At 40.4% G+C, this 20,488-nt stretch overlaps 1 protein-coding gene across 2 annotated transcripts; it reads right to left on the bottom strand.

The window, feature by feature from the left end:
* Positions 1-95: 95 nt before the first annotated feature.
* On the bottom strand, positions 96-19,619 carry LOC145222642 (receptor-type tyrosine-protein phosphatase kappa-like). 2 transcript variants are annotated; one of them, XM_080088810.1, is made up of 30 exons: positions 19,364-19,619; positions 17,633-17,808; positions 17,239-17,457; positions 16,992-17,073; positions 16,733-16,919; positions 16,566-16,666; positions 16,147-16,293; positions 14,743-14,960; positions 14,559-14,681; positions 13,978-14,101; positions 13,500-13,612; positions 11,506-11,704; positions 9,170-9,315; positions 8,995-9,052; positions 8,477-8,691; positions 8,105-8,255; positions 7,627-7,867; positions 7,148-7,320; positions 6,731-6,745; positions 5,316-5,521; positions 4,530-4,898; positions 4,283-4,409; positions 3,831-3,994; positions 3,619-3,768; positions 3,219-3,398; positions 2,969-3,103; positions 2,050-2,175; positions 1,767-1,936; positions 1,371-1,506; positions 96-1,072 (listed from the first exon to the last, which is right to left on the bottom strand). In XM_080088810.1, the coding sequence occupies exons 1-30, from the start codon at positions 19,452-19,454 to the stop codon at positions 1,022-1,024; spliced, it is 4,593 nt and encodes a 1,530-aa protein (XP_079944936.1). In that variant the 5' UTR covers positions 19,455-19,619; the 3' UTR covers positions 96-1,021. The 2 variants fall into 2 exon arrangements, with proteins under 2 accessions (XP_079944936.1, XP_079944937.1); XM_080088811.1 differs by lacking the exon at positions 6,731-6,745.
* Between the last annotated feature and the right edge of the window lie 869 nt (positions 19,620-20,488).

The following is a 20,488-nucleotide window of genomic DNA, read 5'->3' as shown; positions in this document are numbered from 1 at the left end:
AAAAAGAAACCTGACGACCGTAAAATTAATCTCTTATATTCGGGACAAGCATAAGTGTACAGGACCTGTTTGGGTGTGACGACAAGAGAAGAGTCTTCTGAATCGAGGATTTTTATTATTAGCGGTACATTAAGACGATTGCATTTTTCTAACGCCAAGCGTGCACCGTAGTTGCAGCAGTCACGTAAAACAGAGTCGACGAAATATTTCATGCGAAGCTTGCTCACCAAACAATAAACAAGGCAAAAAACTTCCACGTTGACAAGCGCAGAAACAAAAAAAACTGATTAGAAATGAAATAAAATTCACGAAAACAAACAAAGTGGACTCAGTTCCGGCTGAGACCAGCATAACACGATTTAAACAAACAGCTGGCATAGCTAAAAGCGACAAGCATATGGTTTTGAGTCTTAGACAACCCCTGCCCACAGCACAGCCTACTTGCAGCCGCACACACAACAATGACGTCACAGTAGGCGGTTGCACGGGAAACCACCGTGATTGAGAAAAACAAATTTTTCATCACAATGGTAAAGGAAGTTCTGGGTTGCTGGTTAATTGCAGTCAACGCACAATAATAAATCGGCATTTTGGTCCAGTTGAAATTGATTGTAAACGCTTCTGTAAATAGCCTCACACGATTTTGGTCGATTTCATGAATTTTTTATCGCCCATTAAAGGCTACAATGGCTTGAACAAAATAGTATCAGATGTTTAGGGTCCTTAACCCAAATGCATATCTTCTAGCATTCATGCACATGCGTGTTTTGCCCGTGTATGAACTGCAGCAATAAACCGGTTAAAATATTTCATGAGCAACTAGCTTAATGTGAGAAGTAAAAAAAATGGGAGTTTGCTTTCCAACCCTTTATGGCAACGAACATATTTGGCACACAACCGAATTGGTCGAAATTGATATTGTGATTTTACTGACGTCCGTAACCATCCACACACCACTGGACCGATACTGCCATCTTGCGGATGCTTTGTGATAAATTTTGCCGTTGATATCAGTATACGTCTACTGGTCGGCGAATTCAATGCCCACCTCGTAACAGAAACGGTATTGTTCCTACAAAACAAAAGCAGTGGTCAGTTAAATGCTAGAACTGTCTTAAAGGGTATTTGATTCAAGTTTGGGGCGAATAACTTCACATTAGTGTCATTCAGCCAAGAAAAACTAGGATTGCAAATAAGATGCCGTTCTTTTTCATCTAGCATTAAGTATTTTTACAAAAGGTTACAATTTAGGGTCTTTCTACTGCTATAAAAGCTGAATTTTGGTGCTATTTATATTTTTATCCAGTGCTATTACATTATCAAAAAAACAAAAAACACTGCACAATTGCACAACTATTTGCCCAATTTACCAGGGTTTCGACAAGCTGTGGTCTGATGTTGCGTAACCTCTGCACAATGTTGAAAACATCGACACTGAACTCCTGTCTCATCTGCTCACACATGTTGTGACAAGCCACAAAGGTTCCACTGCGACCAGCACCCGCCCTGTATACACACAAACAGGTTTTATAAATATGATTCCATTACCTCTTGCATTGCTACAATCAACGTTGAAGACTGGTATTTATACAAGTTTGCTAATATTGTACTGAAAAACACCTTGTACTGTGTGTTAAGCATTCGCGTATCTGTTTTGTGAGTTTACTTTCACAGTGATAATATACATATAAGAAGATTGCGACACATAGTGCTTCTGCTATATCAAATAACGTCAAAAGTGTTCAAACGTGGAATCGTTTACTTACACACAGTGCACAGCTACTCGTCCGCGGTCGCCGTTCCTGGCACACTCACTCTGCCACTTGGTGGCGAGCTGCACAACACGAAGCACTGCATTTCGGGAGAAGGGAACAGGTTGACTTCCCGGCCAGTTTGTCAATTGGAACTGTTGCACCAAACGGAAGCCCTCGCCTTGCTGTGAGAATACAATACATAAAACTGTTAAATTATCGAAAAATAAATGGTTCATTTATAAAATATGAAATCAGTTTTGGGGTTTGCAAAATGTAGAGAATTTATGAGGCTTACCCTGGACATGTTCTGGAGTTTGAAGAGACGAGAAACAACATCAACCTCATCGTCTTTGGTGAGAAGTTCCACAGTAAATGGACCGTATGTTTTCGTGCCGCTCTCAGGCCAATACTGAAGGCAATTCTGTAAAAAGGGCCATTGAAATTATATGTAATACGCCGTTGGCATTATACATGATTGAGAGTGTTGATTTCAAATTATGCGACGAAAAACAACGGGTGAGGGACAATTTGTTTGCAACGCGTAAATTACAATTTTCGCCCTTTTGGTATAATGAGTTTGTTATATTTTGATGATTTTTAATACGTTACTAAAATTCTATTATTAATTGGGTTATTCACATAGTCAGGGATACGGACTAAGCAATAACATAAATGTGATCATTCCTGCACATTTAGCAAAGTGCTGGGAAAATCCGTTCCATGGTGACATGCTTAGCTCAGCGCAAAATCCGGTCAGAACCAAACTAATGTGCGACGTCCAACTGGGAGGAAATCCCGCACCTCATTAACAGCGGGTGACACAGCATTATGGCATCACTAGGGCGACAGAAGGCAAGCATGACGATGCGATTTTAATGTTCGCGGCTTTGCTTGTGATGTTAATAATGTGCTGTTGTACAATGTTCTGGATTTATTCGATTGTCATGGGAGTATTTGCGTCAAAAGAACGAGGCGTTATGAAGCCACGAGGGATCACATGGTGTGACCGAGATTGGAAAATTAATTTTGTCTGCTACATGACCTTGTTTTTAAACATAGAGGTTGATACTGTTAGTGTACTCATTTTATTAACGTTCAATTTGGGGTCGAATTGTTCTCACTCTCATTTTACCATGAATCTTTCACCTTACATTGAAATATTTGCTTTGAGCACGTGTTTCACAGACAAAAACTAGGTTTGTGACGTAACACACCTCGTCATGTTCGGTCTGGTCGTTCATCATGACGATCGAGTTACAGTTGTGATCATAGATAAGTCTCCAAATATCATTCACTGTATTAGGAAGGGGCATCTGCGTCACCAGGAACTGATTCTGCGTCGTGTAACTCTGTAAAACGCAAAAACGCAGTTTAGGTTCAAGCTCATAGGTGAGTATTCGTTTTACACAAAGTTTTGGTAAGCGTTTCTTTGCGCGTGGTAAATCAGACATTTTTTGTACTCACGTCGACAAATACGGCGTTAATGTAGTTATTGTCTCGATCCATAGGATCAGGTGTGGAAAGGTAGGCGAGATGTCGGTCTGCTGGTAAAACGTCCATAAATCGATTACTGGCCCTGTTACGAGGCAAACGAGCCACTGTGCATTCTTCTTCGCTCAACTTGGGCGTGATCACATTCAATGTCTGCCAAAAAACAACGTTGTTCTTGGTTTGTATTTTGGGAAAAATACATGACGGAAAATAACAACCAGAAGCATCTTATATTATGCTATATTATGCCATTTTCGTGTATTTTCAACCCAAATATGTGTGTTTCCAACTCAAGGGCAAAGATTATGATTTTACAGATCTTGCACGAAAGCCCCAAACTGAACAAATCAACAAAGAGGTATTTTTATCTCACCTCAAATTCTTCTTGTATTGGAGCAAAGTGGGATTGGGGGTCGACAGTGATGAGGTCATCATAATGTTGAACGAGCATTTCGGCGCTAACAGAAGTTTCGCCACACAACAAAGCCTCGAGAACCGCTTCATGGATAAACACGTACTGCTCCTGAATCAGCATACAAAAGCGTTACAAAATGCTGAACTTTGGTCAAGCGACGAAGGTCTTACCTCGGTTTGTACCATGTTGATTCGTCGAGTCCGCAGATCGCGTACAGTGTTGTGGATGTCAACTATCTCCTCTTCACGCGCCATATCCAGCATCATGTCGATTGTGATGTAACAACCAGTGCGACCCGAACCTGCGCTGCAGTGGACCACAGTAGGACCTTGACCTGAGGTAACATGATGAACAGTAGGTGAAAAAAGCTGTGCACGTCAAATAATACACATTTTTGGTAACATGACTGGTCACTCGATGCAGTGTAATTACTGCTACATTTTAAGGTTGGTCTCAATATTTATAAAATGTACCAGAGCCTTGCCCCTTACTATCGTTATTGTGCTAAAACGTACATTGAGCATGGTAAGATAAATAGAGGAAGCGAATCACCCATTTTTCAAACTAAAGCAATGAGGTAAAACATAGGTTGATATAACATATTTAGGGTCAGTGAAATTACCTGGTGGCTCGTACGACTTTACTCTTCTTATGTATGACAATAGGTTGGTTGGTCGGGATGGGACACCGTGATCCGGCCATGACGTGAAATGGTATTGTTTCACCTCACGCGCATCGTAACCTCCAGACTGTAAACACACAAGTTGACTGTTAAACCGATAAACGTATGCACCGCCCGTTCAGTTCAACCATACTACATATAGTACAAAACTGTAAACAAAAAATGCATGTAGTTGATTTGAATTTACCTGTTGCAAGATGAACGAACGGATGACATAGTCAGCAGTTCGCTCCTCAGAGCTGAGTGAAACCTGCACACTTCCATAAGTGTCGCACTCATCAGGCCAATACTTGACCGATTTCTTTTTGCTCAGCTCGACGAGGTTGGTCACCATGACGATAATACTACTGCCTTCTTGCCATATCATCCACCAGAAATCGTTGACGGTGTCGTCAGTAGGGGCTTGTGTTGCTATGTATGTCGCAGGGGAACGGTAGCCGTTGACGAACGAAGCGTTTATATAATCTCCCGTATATTCATCCTCATGTCCTGGCACTGGGTCGAGCACAACGCGACTGTGGTCGTATGCCATCACGTTGCCGTACCGGTTTTTCGTCTGGGTTTAATATGAAATCATCAGCGTTTAAGACGAGTGCACAACAACAAACAACTTGGAATTTACAATAGTGCAGTGTGATTCCTGTAGTCTGTTAAGCCATTAATTATTTATTCAATTTAAATTGTTTATTTGGACAAACTATGAAAAATGACGTTTTTTATTCGATTAAAAAAGTGATAAATATGCCAACATAGTGCACCCCAAACAAACACAAATGGGGACCACTGGTGCGATTTAAAGCACAATTTTTCATTGTTGGGAGCAAAGACTAATGTATCGTTTCACAATGGGTTAAAGTTCCCCTTAAATATTAACGATGATTTTCAAATATTTCCAAACTTTTCGAAACTTAAACCTGTGTGTGAAAAGGAGAATTTACAACAAAAACGTTGTTTTCAAGCAAAAACAACTTACTCTGTTTTGTGGGTTTTCCGCAATCGTCCATGGAGCCGTTTGACCGTCTGGCAAAGCAGCAAATTCCTCGCGGAATCCATAACCACCAGTAGCTTTCATCTGTGATACGTGAACGTGAAAATCGTCGACACGAACAGCGAAACGCTCGTCACTAGAGGCGCCACCGTAACCAGTGCCACCGTTTTCTGATCCTTTTTCCATCACATCTGTGTCAAAAATATCTTTGTTAAAAACTGAAATAAATTCAATGAAGCATTAATTGTGATTAGATTGTTGATTGAGCTTGTCCTTATTTTGTGTTTAAAAGTATTTTATACTGAGCAAAATCAGTGGTTTCTGGTAAAAAAGCTAAAAAGGGTTGAGGTGTATAAACAAATTCATTGAATTAGTGTGATAAACCTTTCTTTTGATCACAACAAACGTAATTGGTTTTAAAACACCTTCCGTGCGACAAAAAGCCGAACGAATTATGCGGATATGTTCTATAGCGTGTGAAGCAAATTATAATACACAGAAAATCGATTCGAAAATCAGGTCAAACATAAAAAATAATCAATCGGTTGTGTTGTCAACCTTTGTGATCAACATCAAAGGTGACAAACAAATAGACAAATCAATCGGCAATCGAACGAACGGATTGCGTTACACAGCACGACACAACACTTAAACTGGCGTCTGGACATATACTCCATACCGAAAAGGTTCACTGTAACCCATACTAGCATTGGCCAGTGGAATGGCACGCGGTAGCAATTACGGTATTAAACGCGGCTCGAGCAATTACGCGAGCTTACGAAGACGGCTGGCAAGTGTAGCTACTAAGTGCGAACAAGTACCTCGCGTCTGTCGGGCAAACCTGCTGGATTTGCTTAATTGCCACATTTCAGGGCTTATCCGTAAAAGCCCTTGTGACGATACAATGCAGGCTTTTACGTAATGAGCGAAGTAATGTTGCATTACTGTAACTGTAATTGCCGTTTGAATGATATAAGGGGTCACAGTAATTGTTGCAGATCTACTTTTTGACAACTAAACAATAATAGAGTAAGTGCTAATGATCGGTTCGAAATATGTCTACAATAATTGTTGCTGTAAAGTTTAACTGGCGAACAATAGTCATTGACTGTAAGCACTTTGTGTGTAAAAACTGTTTAATGTTAGTTATCTTTCTACATACTTTAGCAAAACCCCATTTACCAAGCAAACACCTTGTTTAGCGCAACTATCTAATATCACGTGGTTCTACAAAGCCGATCGCTAACTTCTACGTCATAGCGTTTACGTCACTCGCCACAACAGACAGCAGCAGCATGCGATTCACACTGGGGTGCACATTTGCAAAACGTAAATTGCACACAATTACGAACACACAAAAACGTTACGAGGCCAACTTCGACGTAGATGTGGATACTTACACAACTGGTGGAATCCTGATGAAAGCAAAAATACAAAAGTAGGGTTAAAACAAACCAATACTTAACAGCAATTTTGTAGGTGCAGCCAAATACAGAGGATTTGCAAACCAGCTTCAGGTAACCATAAATCATATGACTGAGAAAAAAAAATTTCATACTCTTTAACTTTAACAGGATTTAAGACGAAATTTTTTTATCATTGGCTACACGAAGCTGATTTGAAACCCAGTTTGTAAAAACTTAGGTGGAAACACGCACGCTAATAGCTCATGTGTTATTAAAAATGGTGTTATTAAGAAACACGACACATTTCGTGAGTTAAAGAACAGTTTCACACTAAAACCCAGGTAAATCAAACACATTGTTTCAAATTTAATATATATTAGGTAACGCTGTATGTTATGCTATTAAACATACCGTGTGCCTCGTAGCCCACAACGTCGGGGACTGGCATGAGCTGTTGACGTTCAACTGGTGCATCTTGTGAATTGTTACTCTGCAGGTAAGTATGAGCTGGACTGATATCAGACATCATCATGCGAACTTCAAACGGGTTCACCACCTCGTCCTTGCGTGAACTTTTCTTCTGCCTGTTTAGTATAGATAACAGGCTTAATAAACGAATGTAGCAACGATACTAAGACCTTTGTGTTGTAATGATGCTTTAATCACCTCGTTTATACACGTTGAGCAAGTTACTACATCGAAAACATTTAAGGAATAGACGTAAATTTTTCGGTAAATTAAGTACGAAAAAATGTGTTTCCATAAGGTTTCGTAAACACGTTGAATTGTATACTAATTTCATATCAATATAAGTACGCAATAAGTGTTTTGTGGGGCTAGTAATCACGTTGAATTGGTACTAAACAAAGTTTAACCCAACCTATTCATACCTCTTGTACTTCAAAATGACAAGAACAATGGCAATAGATATGATAAGAAGTCCGACAGCAGCTCCTCCAATCGCTGCAAACAACATTACATCCTGATCTTCACCATTCCTTTCACCAGGTTCACCTCCGCCGGAAACAACAATGACCTCATTATTGTTGGGGTCAGTTGGGTCCATTGATGAGTCCCCATCAGCTGGGGTTGCTGTACCGGGGGCAGGGGTGGTTGGGGGAGGTTGGGAAGCTATAAGATAATCGGATACTTGCCTTTAAATATTTTACTTCTAAGAACACTATACATGGTTTTGTTCATAAGTTTAATGAGAAAAATAATGGCTCAAATAAACTTTAAAAGCGACATGCTTTAATATTAAAACCTTTCGGCAATAACGTTCCTCATTAAACTTCCATCTAAGATATACATAGAAATACATACATATACTTTTTGGTAGTTTTATAAAGAGCTATGAAGGAGATTTACCTTTGGTAGCGGCCAATACACAGCTGACTTTGGTTTCGTTGCCCACTTTGCTCTCTGCCCTGATGTAAATATTATAATCCCGGTTCGGGTCTAGGGGTGGGTTCGAAAAACCGTTGTGAACCTGATTGTCACCAACGACGAATTTCATCTCCTACAAGCAGATACAGGTTGGCAAAAGTCAGTAAAACACAGGCAACTGATTTGAGGATTAACAGTATTGTACACCATTTTAAGTCTCCTAACTGGAAATGAATGGAAAATGAGATGGAAACTAACAAGAGGACTCAAGGTTAATTTTTGTGCGTCAATGTACACTTAGTGCCAAAGACAATTCAACCAAATCCCAGTGTGCCCAATGGAAACCTATGTTACCTGAGTGACTTGATCTGGCGAGAACCTGGCGCCAGCATATGACGAAGCGTTATTCTTTTTCGCATCGTCGAACGACACAGGGTCAGCGAAACACGCCTTGGGTTTGTCATCTGCCACGTTAACCACAGCCTGGCGTCTGCGGCGAACCAATACATCCACTATTGCCTTGACAACGTCCCGCCTGTTCCGGTTTCTGTTCTTTCGGCGACGTTTGCCTGCAATCAACAAAAGACCGTTTAAGCTAGAACACAGTATCAACAGCTGTCCATAGCTGAAACAGTTTTGTTATTAAACGAATCTCCCGCAGACAATAAAATGTATAAAAAAAGAGAAAGATTCTTGCTTCTGATCAGGATAACATTGGACTGTTTCATAAAAACAGATAAAAAGCATAAATCGTTTCTTCTAATAACAGAAATATATATTTCGCCTTAATAAATAGCGGCTGTCCATAGCGGTTTGTTGTTTGTAGTCAATTTCCACAGTATAAAGTAAAGTGAATTGTTTGCAACTTTTACCTTTGCCTGTGTTTCGTTTGGCCGCTGAACGAGTCTTCTTGCCGCCTGCCACAAGTGCCTGCATTGCGAAAATAAACACAGGCGTTACCGCACGTTTCCTGATTAACACATCAACATGAAAAGATACACCATGTCCACCAGCCAACACAAAACACAACAACCATTGACAACTCACCCCTGGTGTAACGTCCTCAACTATGATGTAATAATTGGATACGGGGGCGCCATTGCCCTCGGCTGGGATGAGTAGGATTTCTATGGTGGTCGGAGTGGTCACGGTGGAGTTGGCAGTCTGGGGTGGGTATTGCGGCATGGTTGGTGCTGCGGGAATAAAAATAAGGATATTAATGCGGAAAATTGGCTTCCTTAAGCGTGGATAATAGTGTTATGTGTTGTTGAGCTGCCATCCACAAAATTGCCCATTAGGTCACACGCTTTCGGCGATTATGAGAATTGCCCTTAATTGTCGTGAGCCAGGGATTACTTTTGAAAGGGATAAGGCGATATGGTATAAAACCCTATGATTGAATTGCTAGGGGGGAAACGCCGATGTACTTTGTACGACTAATGAAAACGTCTGTTGTCGAAGCCGTTATGCTGAACGAACATGAAATGCGGGAAAGCCTAGCAACAGAGCAAAGCATAGGACAAGGGTTAAGGAAAAACATTGTATTCGGATCTATGTACACGCAATATTGCGACACTGAAAGGTCATAGGCCATGCCGCGTTAAAAACACAATAAGCGTGACACAATTCACAGCCCACGTTCGATGCGCCAAAATTATTTCGGGTCATCGGGAAAACAAAGCCTGAACGTATATTGAGTGAGGCGGCAACATCACTTACATGTTACTTTGCGGCGCTACGGCCGATGTATTGTCAGAGCGTGGAATTGACCCAGTGCCCAAGTCAAACATGGCGGCCTTGACCCAAACAGTCAAATGCAAACAAAGGGCGCGAACAGCAATAAGGCATGCGCCCGTGGCAAAATGTGAATAGGGAACACAGGGCGACGAGCCGGGTTCAGTCGACCGTGGATTTCCAAAATAAACAGTGGCGTTTGTGTGTGATAAGTCGTGTTCGTCGGACCGCGTGGCGTGCAAGAAAGGGGGGCAAGCGTCGTTGCAGCCCCACCCTCGTGTTGTTCACGTGGTGTAGACTATCTCCCAATACATTACAGCCACAACCGATGCTACCAATCGTAAAACTAAACTCAAATTTAGGAGTGTGTTTTTACTTTAAAAACAAGGCCTGATTGTTTCAAAAAACACAAAACTGAAATGTATCCTTTAAATGTTTTTTAGGGGATGTAGTACAGTTCTGCCGTAAATGCGCAGTCAATCAATGGTTAAACAAAGCTATATTCCAAAATTGGGGCATGTCCTTTAACACCAAACGGTCTTTACTTGCCGCAACCCTTGACAGATAGTTCGCATTCAACCATGCATGGCGCTTATCGCAAGTGGCTGGGCAAACCACGCTCACTTCGTCGCAAGCCCGGAAACCGACAGCTAGTATCGTTTTGCGACGTGAATCGCAGCTACTTGATCCTGCTGCCGAATTTCACACGAGCGATTTTTCCAATGGTCGTGCTGCCAAAGTATCGCGGGATCACATATACAAGGCAATAGGTGCAGAATTTCCACGCAGAGGTCAGGCATGCCAGTCATAGCAAGTCACCCGAAGCCCATGATATAGTTGGTAGATACACGAGCGCCAATGGTAATCAAGATGCTCCATTTAAAGGTGATAAAACGTGCAGTGTGTACTATGTGTGTTTAAAAATGGTTTAAAAACCACAGACAAGCCTTAAATTTGCTATTTTTGAACGACGCATCGGATTTTGGTTCTCAGTACATCGTATTGTTTGACGCTAAACAAACATTTTCGAAAGCCGAAGCTGAGTTTTTAAAAAACGTTAAACAACAATGGCAGGCCTAAAGCTAAATTCAATCATTTGCACACGATAACAAAATCGCGCTATTTACAACACAGAAAAAACTCTGTTGGGTCAGAGTGCGGTTAGGTGAATCAACTGGGCTTCACGCTTCACTTGCTTCCATGACAAAACAGTTTATAGAGGCCGGGCCGAGTGCGAAGGCATTTAAACCATGCACGCTCACACAAGATTTGCTGCGCATTCCCGGTTTAAAAGATGCGCACTACGACGCTGCCCTGAAGCTATGCGGTTCTCGATAACGGACAAAGCGAGCGATTAGGTGGGTTCATGTTTTTAAGGCAAACGTGCTCAGGCTGAAAAGTGCAACGTGTGCGATCATAACAAGCCGAGATGTTTGCGCACATAAGGTGTATTCGTAAACATCGACTTGTACATTTTGCCAACGGATCAAGTTAATCGCTATACACATACAATGGAACAACCAACTTACCAGTTACCATACGAGTTTTAAACTTCATTTATTTAAAGAATTACAAATGATGAACTTTAAACAGGCACATGAAGTACGCTGTAACATGACAACCTGTGTATTTAACAAACAGATACTCACGTGCAATCGATGTAGAACCAGTAATTTCAGTTGAGGGGCCAGTACCGGCTGACGTCTTGGCGCGGACCTGAAATATGTAGTCGGTTCCAGGTGCCAGTGCGAGGGTCACGCGGCGTCCAGACACCTCGACCTCCCGAAATCCAGTTTCATTTTCGATGGACATTTGCGGGTCGCTGGAGCGAACTGCCTTGTACAGAACCTGAAGGAAAACGCAAATTATTTAAAACCATGCAACCTAGGAGTTTTTGTGTAATGTATGTGATGTACGCAAAACTGAAGCTATACCGCATAATGTTTAAAGTTTTGCTGATTAAAACACGTTGCATCTGTCAATCAAATTAAGTTTTTAACATGAACCTTATTGTGCGATGTATTTAATGTAAATACAAGTAATTTTAGTCATCATGAGTTTTTAACATCGTAATGTAAATGTTGTCACAACATTTGAAATATGACAGTAACTAAGAACCAGTAAAAGTGCTAAAAAAGATCATGTAAAAACCCTAATAGCAGGCGAATACCGCAGTGTCATGAGAGTGTGACACGACCACAGCATGTTCCACTACACAGAAAAACGTCAGGAAAACTAGTAGGTGATGTTTACTATCGACATTCCAACACCTCAAAGCCTACATTGCTAACAAAGTCCAGCCGTGTGTGGTGATTTGTTCGAATGTGGGACAACCTTGGAATGTTTTAATTGAGCCTTACAAGGGAGTCTGTGGTCTTGTTGAGGCAAATTATACAGAGGCACGTTCGGTGGACCCTCATCATTCGATTAAAATCGTCCAGAATTGAACCATAAAAGGTATTGAATATTATGTACTCAATTAATTGCCGAGCGAATTTCCTCAAGCAAAAATCGCAATAAAGCGCTTTCACACCTCGCCCAACAAAACCAATGGCCAACAAAGCGACTGCGCAGCGAAATGAGGCGATAGGAGAACAATATTAAACCGCAACCTGTAAATTGGAGACGGAAGTGCGCCCAATAGAGAAGGCTTTGATGTCGAACGAGAGAAGTAGTTTATCATTAACCAAAGAAGTCACAGCGTCCTGGCTGGAGTCTTAAATTTGACAGCCTGACAGTGAAACGGCGGCTTTATTGTCAATACGGAGCGCGCACTCCGCGTAGCAGATTGTAAGCTATATGGGCCTACTTGGAGACTCGCATTTGGTGTTTGGTCCTTGTTTTGTCGTAGCACCAACTATTCGAATTTTAGTCATGTCCCTAAAAAATCACTTTTCAGATCCCTACACAGTTTTAATACATTAGTACAAGAAATAGCTTGACATAATAAAACATACTAACTCTTACAGTCGGTCAAGCTAAAATGGATTGTAAAGAAATTGGCAAATCAACTCTACCGATTTGCGTAGGTGTATGGGATGGGCTAACTGGCAAACTTCAGCACTGCCCGAACAGTGGGCCTTCTGTTTCACCTAGTGGTCAATTATGCTAATTCGGCGCCTGCGTAATTTGGATGATTTACTTAAAAGTTGGTCAGTCTGCCAAGCGCATACCGAACATGTGCAGTGTCTGAGGGTTCAAGCTAAATTGTTAACAAACAGAGCTAGAGTTGAAGGATCGACTTTGGTTGGTGTGTTGATAACAGGTGTAGAAGAAAAGGAAACCAAATAAACGCAATCGACACAAATTGTGGTTTTGGTGAGCGATGCGTGAAGTTTACCATCAAATGTTATTAGACACCTAAAATCCTTCAATGAGTTCGATGATGAGATACCACTTATCATGGGTAAATCAAAATAGCTAAAGTCTGAGGTTTTCTGTGACCTAAAGCTTGACAAAACAGGTGTGCGCAAACATAACCTTGTGACAATTTGACCCTCAATAGGTTAAACAAAAAATACTTCATGAGATTTACGCTACATGGTTTAGTAAACCATAAGATATGACTTCTGTAAATAGCTCCGTCTATGCCAACAATACTCTTAAAAAACTCCTTTGGACAGATACACAATGTATGACTTACGTTATAGTTGCGTAGTTTTCCATTCGGTGAGAGCGGCTCATCCCAAACCAATGTGACAGTTGTTTCGTTGAAGTGGACAATATGAAACGAATCCTGGGGTACTGGGCCGGGCACTACATGACAAAAAAAAACAGTTTAAAATCGTAAAACCGTACTAAAAGTGGTACTAAAACAACTTAAATTAGACCTCCCAGTTAGTTCAATTACAAAAGTGTTGGGAAGTAATAAGGTAATAGTGAAACACAGTTATACATCATTTGAAGTCTACAAGCACTCCAAAGCAACAAAACCTGTCTTCACATAAAAGCCTAACAACCAAACACCGTTAATCCATTCATAGGATCTGAGACCCAATAGAATACACACAGTGCGGTAATACGCGTAAGCCTTTGTTGCGATTCCAAGCATGTCGTTTTATGAATGGAACCGTTGTACAGCAGCAGACGCAGGTGGGACTTGAGCATGTAAGGACTCTTACCTCCTTCCAATGTTTGAACCGTCCATTCGCCTGTTTCCTGTGAGGCGATGATGTTGCTTAATTCCACTTTGATGCCATACATTGTGTAGGGGTCAAGGCCACGAAGCATTGCCACATTACGATTCTATTACAATAATACAAATAAATGGTTACACTGGTGGTAAAAACCAGCACAAAATATCTTAGCTCAATGTGGGGCAGAAAATAGCCCAAGGAAGTTGCCCTACATTTTATTGCCATCATTTTCGACATATTTGCCACGTATTTCCATTACAATGTTTAAACCAGTGGGGAATTGAATTTTGCGGTGGCAAGGGTATTAACATGACAATCATATAGAAATATTTTTTATGACCTGGCCTCATGGGAGTTTTTATGTTACTGAAAGAGGAAGTGAAAGTGTTCTCGTTTACATATTCATTTGCGGCTGGTACAAAAATTGCTATACCCTGCTTACGCCTGTTTTAAAAACACATTCGTAGCCCAGTACATCATTCCACATGAGCGATGACAGTAACAAATGCAAACTTGAAATCATTTACAATCAATCTGGCAACCCGAGGTGGGTCTGGTATACTGACCTCTACAGGGATGGTGTCATATTCGGCCTGTTGGTCAGTTGATTCTGTGTCGTTGTCCGGCCATTTTCGGTATTTGACCACGTATGAAAAACGGCGACATTGTGTTACACTTATATCTGGTACCTAGGATTTCAGGGAAAAAACGTTGGAAAAAATCTTCTTAATTAATAAAACCACGACTTACAGTCCATTTGACGCGAATTTTGTCGGATCCAAGTCGTTCGAACTTCACACCAGTAACCGACCGAACCGGCGGTCCGCATTTTGTTTTGCTGATGGTTTTAGGTCCAGCCGGTCCATCGCCTCCTGGCCCAGCCCGTACTAAGGTCACCGAAAGCTGGTAACTTGTGTCTGGCTGAAGATGCCACAATTCGTATACGTCCTCCGTAATGTGATGGACGTCTGTGTGGCAAAGACAGAGAGTCAATATTGGTTTAAGCGAAAACGTGTTTGTACACAGCCGATGACACTGTAACAGTTTGGAAAACGAGTGGGCGGTTGACCTGTACGTATTACTGCTGGAAGTAGTTAAACTAAGGACTGAAAGACAAATTTAGAATTGTCTGTCTTTTTCACAGTGGCACCATTCTCACTGGCGTGCAAAACATTAAACTTTGCTCAAAGTGGTAATTTTTCAGACTACCTGGCCTAGTGAGTTATGGCTCACCTATAAAAACGCATGTGAAATTTACTCGTTTAAACAAAGAACGAGGTGCGTCATGTTGCCTAAAGCTTAAGTAATAAAGGTTTAAGAGCTAGCGATCAAGTGTACATATTTAATTACGTATTCATTCGATGGCACACCAAAGTTCTGGGATGCGTATGTAACTCATCAGACAAGCAAAAATGTGCGGTAAAACACACGGGTTAAGAGGGCGTGGAAAGACGTAATAAGCTGATTAAGGTTGCTAATAGAAAACTAGAACCACATTTTTATGCTAAAAGTGTCATGGCTGAAAGAAATGTCTCTGCAAATTGGCGACCATTCTTAAGTAGAATTGTAATAATGTTATACTCTGTACATAGTGCTTGAATGTCCCTCATTGGCCTTTTCCCAATCTCCCTACATAAGCCAGTCGCTCTTTGACTGTGTAAACATTGCACAATGATTACATACGGGCCAAGCATCGTGCGCGTTCACAAAGGTTCCCTTAAGGCCAATTTAACAAAGATTTTCACGTTTTGATTAAGTACAAGATTTCCAACCTGGACTTCAGTGTTAATGTTTAAAACATAAAATATACTCAAAATTAAATTGACACTGATTGTTATAAACAAACTAAATCTGGCACACATACAAAGACACACATTACAAAATAAAGCTACTTCACAACTATTTTTCAAGTGTAAATAAACGTGTTTCTAAAACTGAACAATTGTTTACAGTTAACACATGCTTAGTGGAGTGACTTTGCAACTTGGTGACAAAACAAATAAACAAAGCAGTGAGTGTGAATTTGCTTGAGCTGAATACACCAACTTACCAGAACTGGCTGCTCCAACATAGCAAGAAAACATAGTTAACAGCATGATTGTTTGGTTTATTTTTTTCATCACAAAAAATAACATGTATATTTAAGCAACTGACCTGACCAGTCACCATTTACTGGTCTGTAGTGTAGAACTTTTTGAGCAATTGGGCCATCTCCGATAAATTTATCAGCATTAAGTGTTATTTTGAAGCTGGTCGCTCCCGGCTCCTCAACTTTTGGTCCACGTCTGGGTATTGGTGGAACTACAAAAAAACATAATACGTTATATACAGTAAAAACAATATGGTAATATATGTAGCAGAATTCATGCCGGAAACCATTTTAACCGACAACATCTTCACATTAGATTGAAAGAAGCTATGTCACAATGAAAAACAATGCCAGGGTATCACAGTACACAGCATTGTGGCTTAAACAAAGAAAATCGTTGATGGTGTCTGAGACCAAAGCATTATGTCAAACGAACCTGATGAAAAAACATCACCAGCTATTGTGTAATAGTTTAATAACATACCTTTTACACTTAGAGAACCAAAATTTGATACGCCCACACTTGTAGCATTCCCCGAAACACACCTGTAGTAGCCAGCATCATTAAGTGCCACATTCATAAAGCTACAAAACAAAATGTGTAAAGTTTTATAATGCCTATACAAGTAAAACCGAAAATAATTCACTTACCTAAAAATCACACCAAGGTGGTCATCATACTCCTGCACCGAAGTAGATTGATAAACTTCACCGGTTGACTTTTGTAAAAGAACTTGGGTATCAGGACTTGGATAACCCCACAATAAACACTGAAGGGTCTGGTTTTGTCCAGCATTAACTTCCTTATTGCCAAACCGAAGAAAGTGTGGTGCAGACTCTAAAAGATTTGGAAGTATTTTTTAGCATTGACAACTACCAAAACTGCATAATTTCACGAAAGGCTTCTTACCACACGCTGATGATTTGACCATGATATCATCAAGTTGAATTTCCCCAGGTCGAGATGCCATTACAAGTGCTTCAAATTGTACCTGTAAAGCATATATATTGTTAGTATAACTTGTAAATTAAATAGAAAAACTGCATAACAAGTAATATTTCGCACCAAGCATGTCTAATATGATCTCATGAAGTGCATAATATTAATAATTCATGGGGTAAATTTGTAAAAGAGCTGGTAAGCACAGAAGAATCACCTGGTACCCCTGTGGATTAAGAGCCAGGAAAACTGGCTGCCAGCTTGAATATTCTTTGTCAGGGCTGCTCCAAACTGGGTGCTTTTCAATGCTGTTTGTTTCATCAAGCACATACACATTGAGTTTTCCTGGCGGGCCAGTTGAACCTGAAGTGCCATTGTTGCTGCTCGGCACGCCAATGGCTTTGTTGGTAAAATTGAAGGAAAAGCAGTGAGTGCCCTTTGAACAATAACAATCCACAAGTCAGCAATTTTAACTTCAATGAGAATGATTTACATTATTGGTGGAGCTGTTACACATTCAAACTAGTTTATTTTCTCAGCTTAACAAAAAGCAAAAACATATCAATGAGTACTGATATTACATTATATTTTTAACAAGGTATGTTTAGGACCTGCTGGTTTATCTCGGGACTTGTAAGCTTGGCAGTTTGTCCCACTCTGTGTAAATGAGTTTGCACTTGCATAAAGCCACCTCCTTTTCCATCATCTTGAAGTTGCCAGTCAAAGTTATCTTCAGTGCTCTGTTGATAACTGCAGAGAGGGTCCTGACCTTCAAATTCACATGAGCCTAAAAGAATAGAGCAAATGTACAATGTAAGCAGGAAAAAAGTAAATGCTGATACATTCAGTGTTTTGTAGGAAAGCTTTTATGTATATTTCTGTTGTATCTTTCCATAAAATTGTTAATACATTGCTAACATATTGAACACTACACGGTTAGCAACAATTGACAAAATTACTGAAATAGCATTTCTATATTCGTTTAAGTGAAGACATTAATACAGAACTGCCATGGACATCTAGTATTTAGGTCAGACTTGGAGCATTAAGATGACTGAAGGGTTCTTAAGGGCCCATATGTTAATGTGGAGGAGCCCCTGAGCAAACAGGCAGAAGGAACCCAAATAGCACAGAGAAGAAAACAAAGTTACAACAGTACGTTGTAACGCTTTGTGAATAAAATGCCAGTGAGTTGTTTAAAAGTGGGTGGGGTGAATAGAAGCCTGTTATCAAGCGTTGCTGCTTGTAACCAAATACGCCTTTCCATGCCGATTTAATGACAGGCCAGTTGGGTCTATCTTTTCAGGCAGTCGCGCAACGTAGTTACCGACAGTAACGCTTTCGTTGCCCCCGGAGGCATCGCCACGCAGAAGAGAAACAAGCGTCCAAAACAAACGTATTCGATTGGCCATTAAGTGCGACGTTACAGTCAATCGGCAACAATATTATCCCCTCAACTACTTAGTGGTCGTTAGATCGTCGCCTAACCAAAATAAACGTCTTCTCCGATTGCGTTGTTCTGTTTGGCAAACAGACACTTGTCTTGATATGTTTGTTTTGAATTGGCTTTAATCGTTTTTAACGTGGTGCTATGCCTCAATAGCATAACATCTTGCAGCTTTAGAAAACAGTTCCACTCATGTGGAAGCATAAATTAAAACAGTCATGGTAGAAGTTGCAAATCAAATAGCTAACGCAACGTTGTCGTCTAACGGGGCAATGGACAGATTTTCTGTCAAAATTTGTGTAAAAATTTCGTTATCTACGAAAACTATTCAACCCCAAATAACATCTATTGATCCGATCAATAGGAAGCCAATGTGTAGGCGAATACATCCGGTGTTTGCGAACCAAATCGTTTCGTTCATGTAGAAGTGTCAGAGACCGCGCAGGGTTACAGTTGTTCAAACAGCGGCAACAAGAATAACTGGGCGTTTTCCACAAATGGGGGCACTTTTCTTTTGAATTTGCGGCACACAATTAGCGATAAGTCGGGAAACCCTTTCATGTGAGGAGCTAATCCCCCTGCCGCAAATGTACTGACACGCGTGGACACTGCGCGATTCAGCTGCATTGTCTTAGCGCAATCTGTTCAGTTGAGGGGAATTTAGAACACTTTGAGGGAGTGAGATTCCCACACCAATAAACTTACTAAGTGCAGAGCATTGTTTCTAACAATGAATGCATGTTTGCAAGTTTTTAATTGTACAACAAATACCTCAACACTACACAAAGACTTTATTGACTTTTTAAGATGCTTATTCAGAAAATTAAAACACACTAAAATGAAAAAAACTTGCAAACTACAATGATACAACAAAACACTAAAAAACGAAACTTACCTAAAGCTAGTGAAGATACATATGTAGGTTTTGTTGCAAGCACCAACATACTCAATGCTATCCAAAGTATTTGAAAAGTCCCATATTCCATTTCTGCATCCAACAGGAGATGCTATATACAGTGTAGGGACCTTTGAACTCTCTACTTTATAGTAGTTGTACCCAAAGATAGATTTGTTTATCAAACTATATTATAACCATAACCAGATCACACAGTGGTTCAAAGCAATTCTGTCAAATTTGTATTAGGTGTTAGTTTGCTCCGATTTACCACAATATTAAAGGTTTTCACCATACATGATTCAAGAACAACAGTCAAATAACTAAATCCGTGTTTCTATTTGCACTAAAGATATAGTTATAGTTTAGATATAGCTTAATCCTCAACTTAATCACTAAACATCTGAATTGTTCTGACTTTATCTGACAAAACCTTCCAGCTGACTAAATTATGTAAATTATAGTTTGTATTAGCAGCACTGAACACTTATGATCCTTTATGGTCCCTTTCCCTTATAAGCACACTTTTTGAAGCAAAGTATTTTGTCACATCTACTTTTTCTGTTTGGCGGCAAAGGTTCAGACTGGAAAGTGTAACAACAAACGAACAATGTAACTTTTCGAACCAAACAGCTAAAGACCATTTCGCAGCAGCAGCGCTAGCCTGTTGCAGACTTGCAGTCGTACTGAAAACAACTGACACACAACATCTCTATTACGAAGACGGCGCATTATACGCTCGCAACACGCAACAATCACCCCCGTCTCGTCGACAGATGCCGAACAATGGTGGAAGAGAAAAAGTGGCCTTTAAACCCGCCAGCCAATGGCGAGTGAGCAATCATAACAATTTTCGCCACGGACCGCTAACGCCATCCGAGTGAAATCCTGTGAAACCCTTGTTGATATTTGGACGGAAACAGGGCATAGGAACAGGGATATGCAATTGTGTCTCTGTTTGTCAGTCATTTGATTTTTTTCTACCGCGAGTTCAATCCCTTAATAAATTGCTTATAGCCGACACAATTGTTTTTGTGTTTATTTAATTTTTTATTAATTTTTGTGTCAAGAAGCGTTTTTGTAAAAAAAAAACGGTGGTTTATGCGAGACATCTTTTATGGGTGA

The sequence above is a fragment of the Phallusia mammillata genome, chromosome 4 (genome assembly GCF_965637545.1).
Source record: "Phallusia mammillata chromosome 4, kaPhaMamm4.hap1.1, whole genome shotgun sequence".
Lineage (NCBI taxonomy): Eukaryota > Metazoa > Chordata > Ascidiacea > Phlebobranchia > Ascidiidae > Phallusia > Phallusia mammillata.
This window is presented reverse-complemented; position numbering and strand designations above follow the sequence as displayed.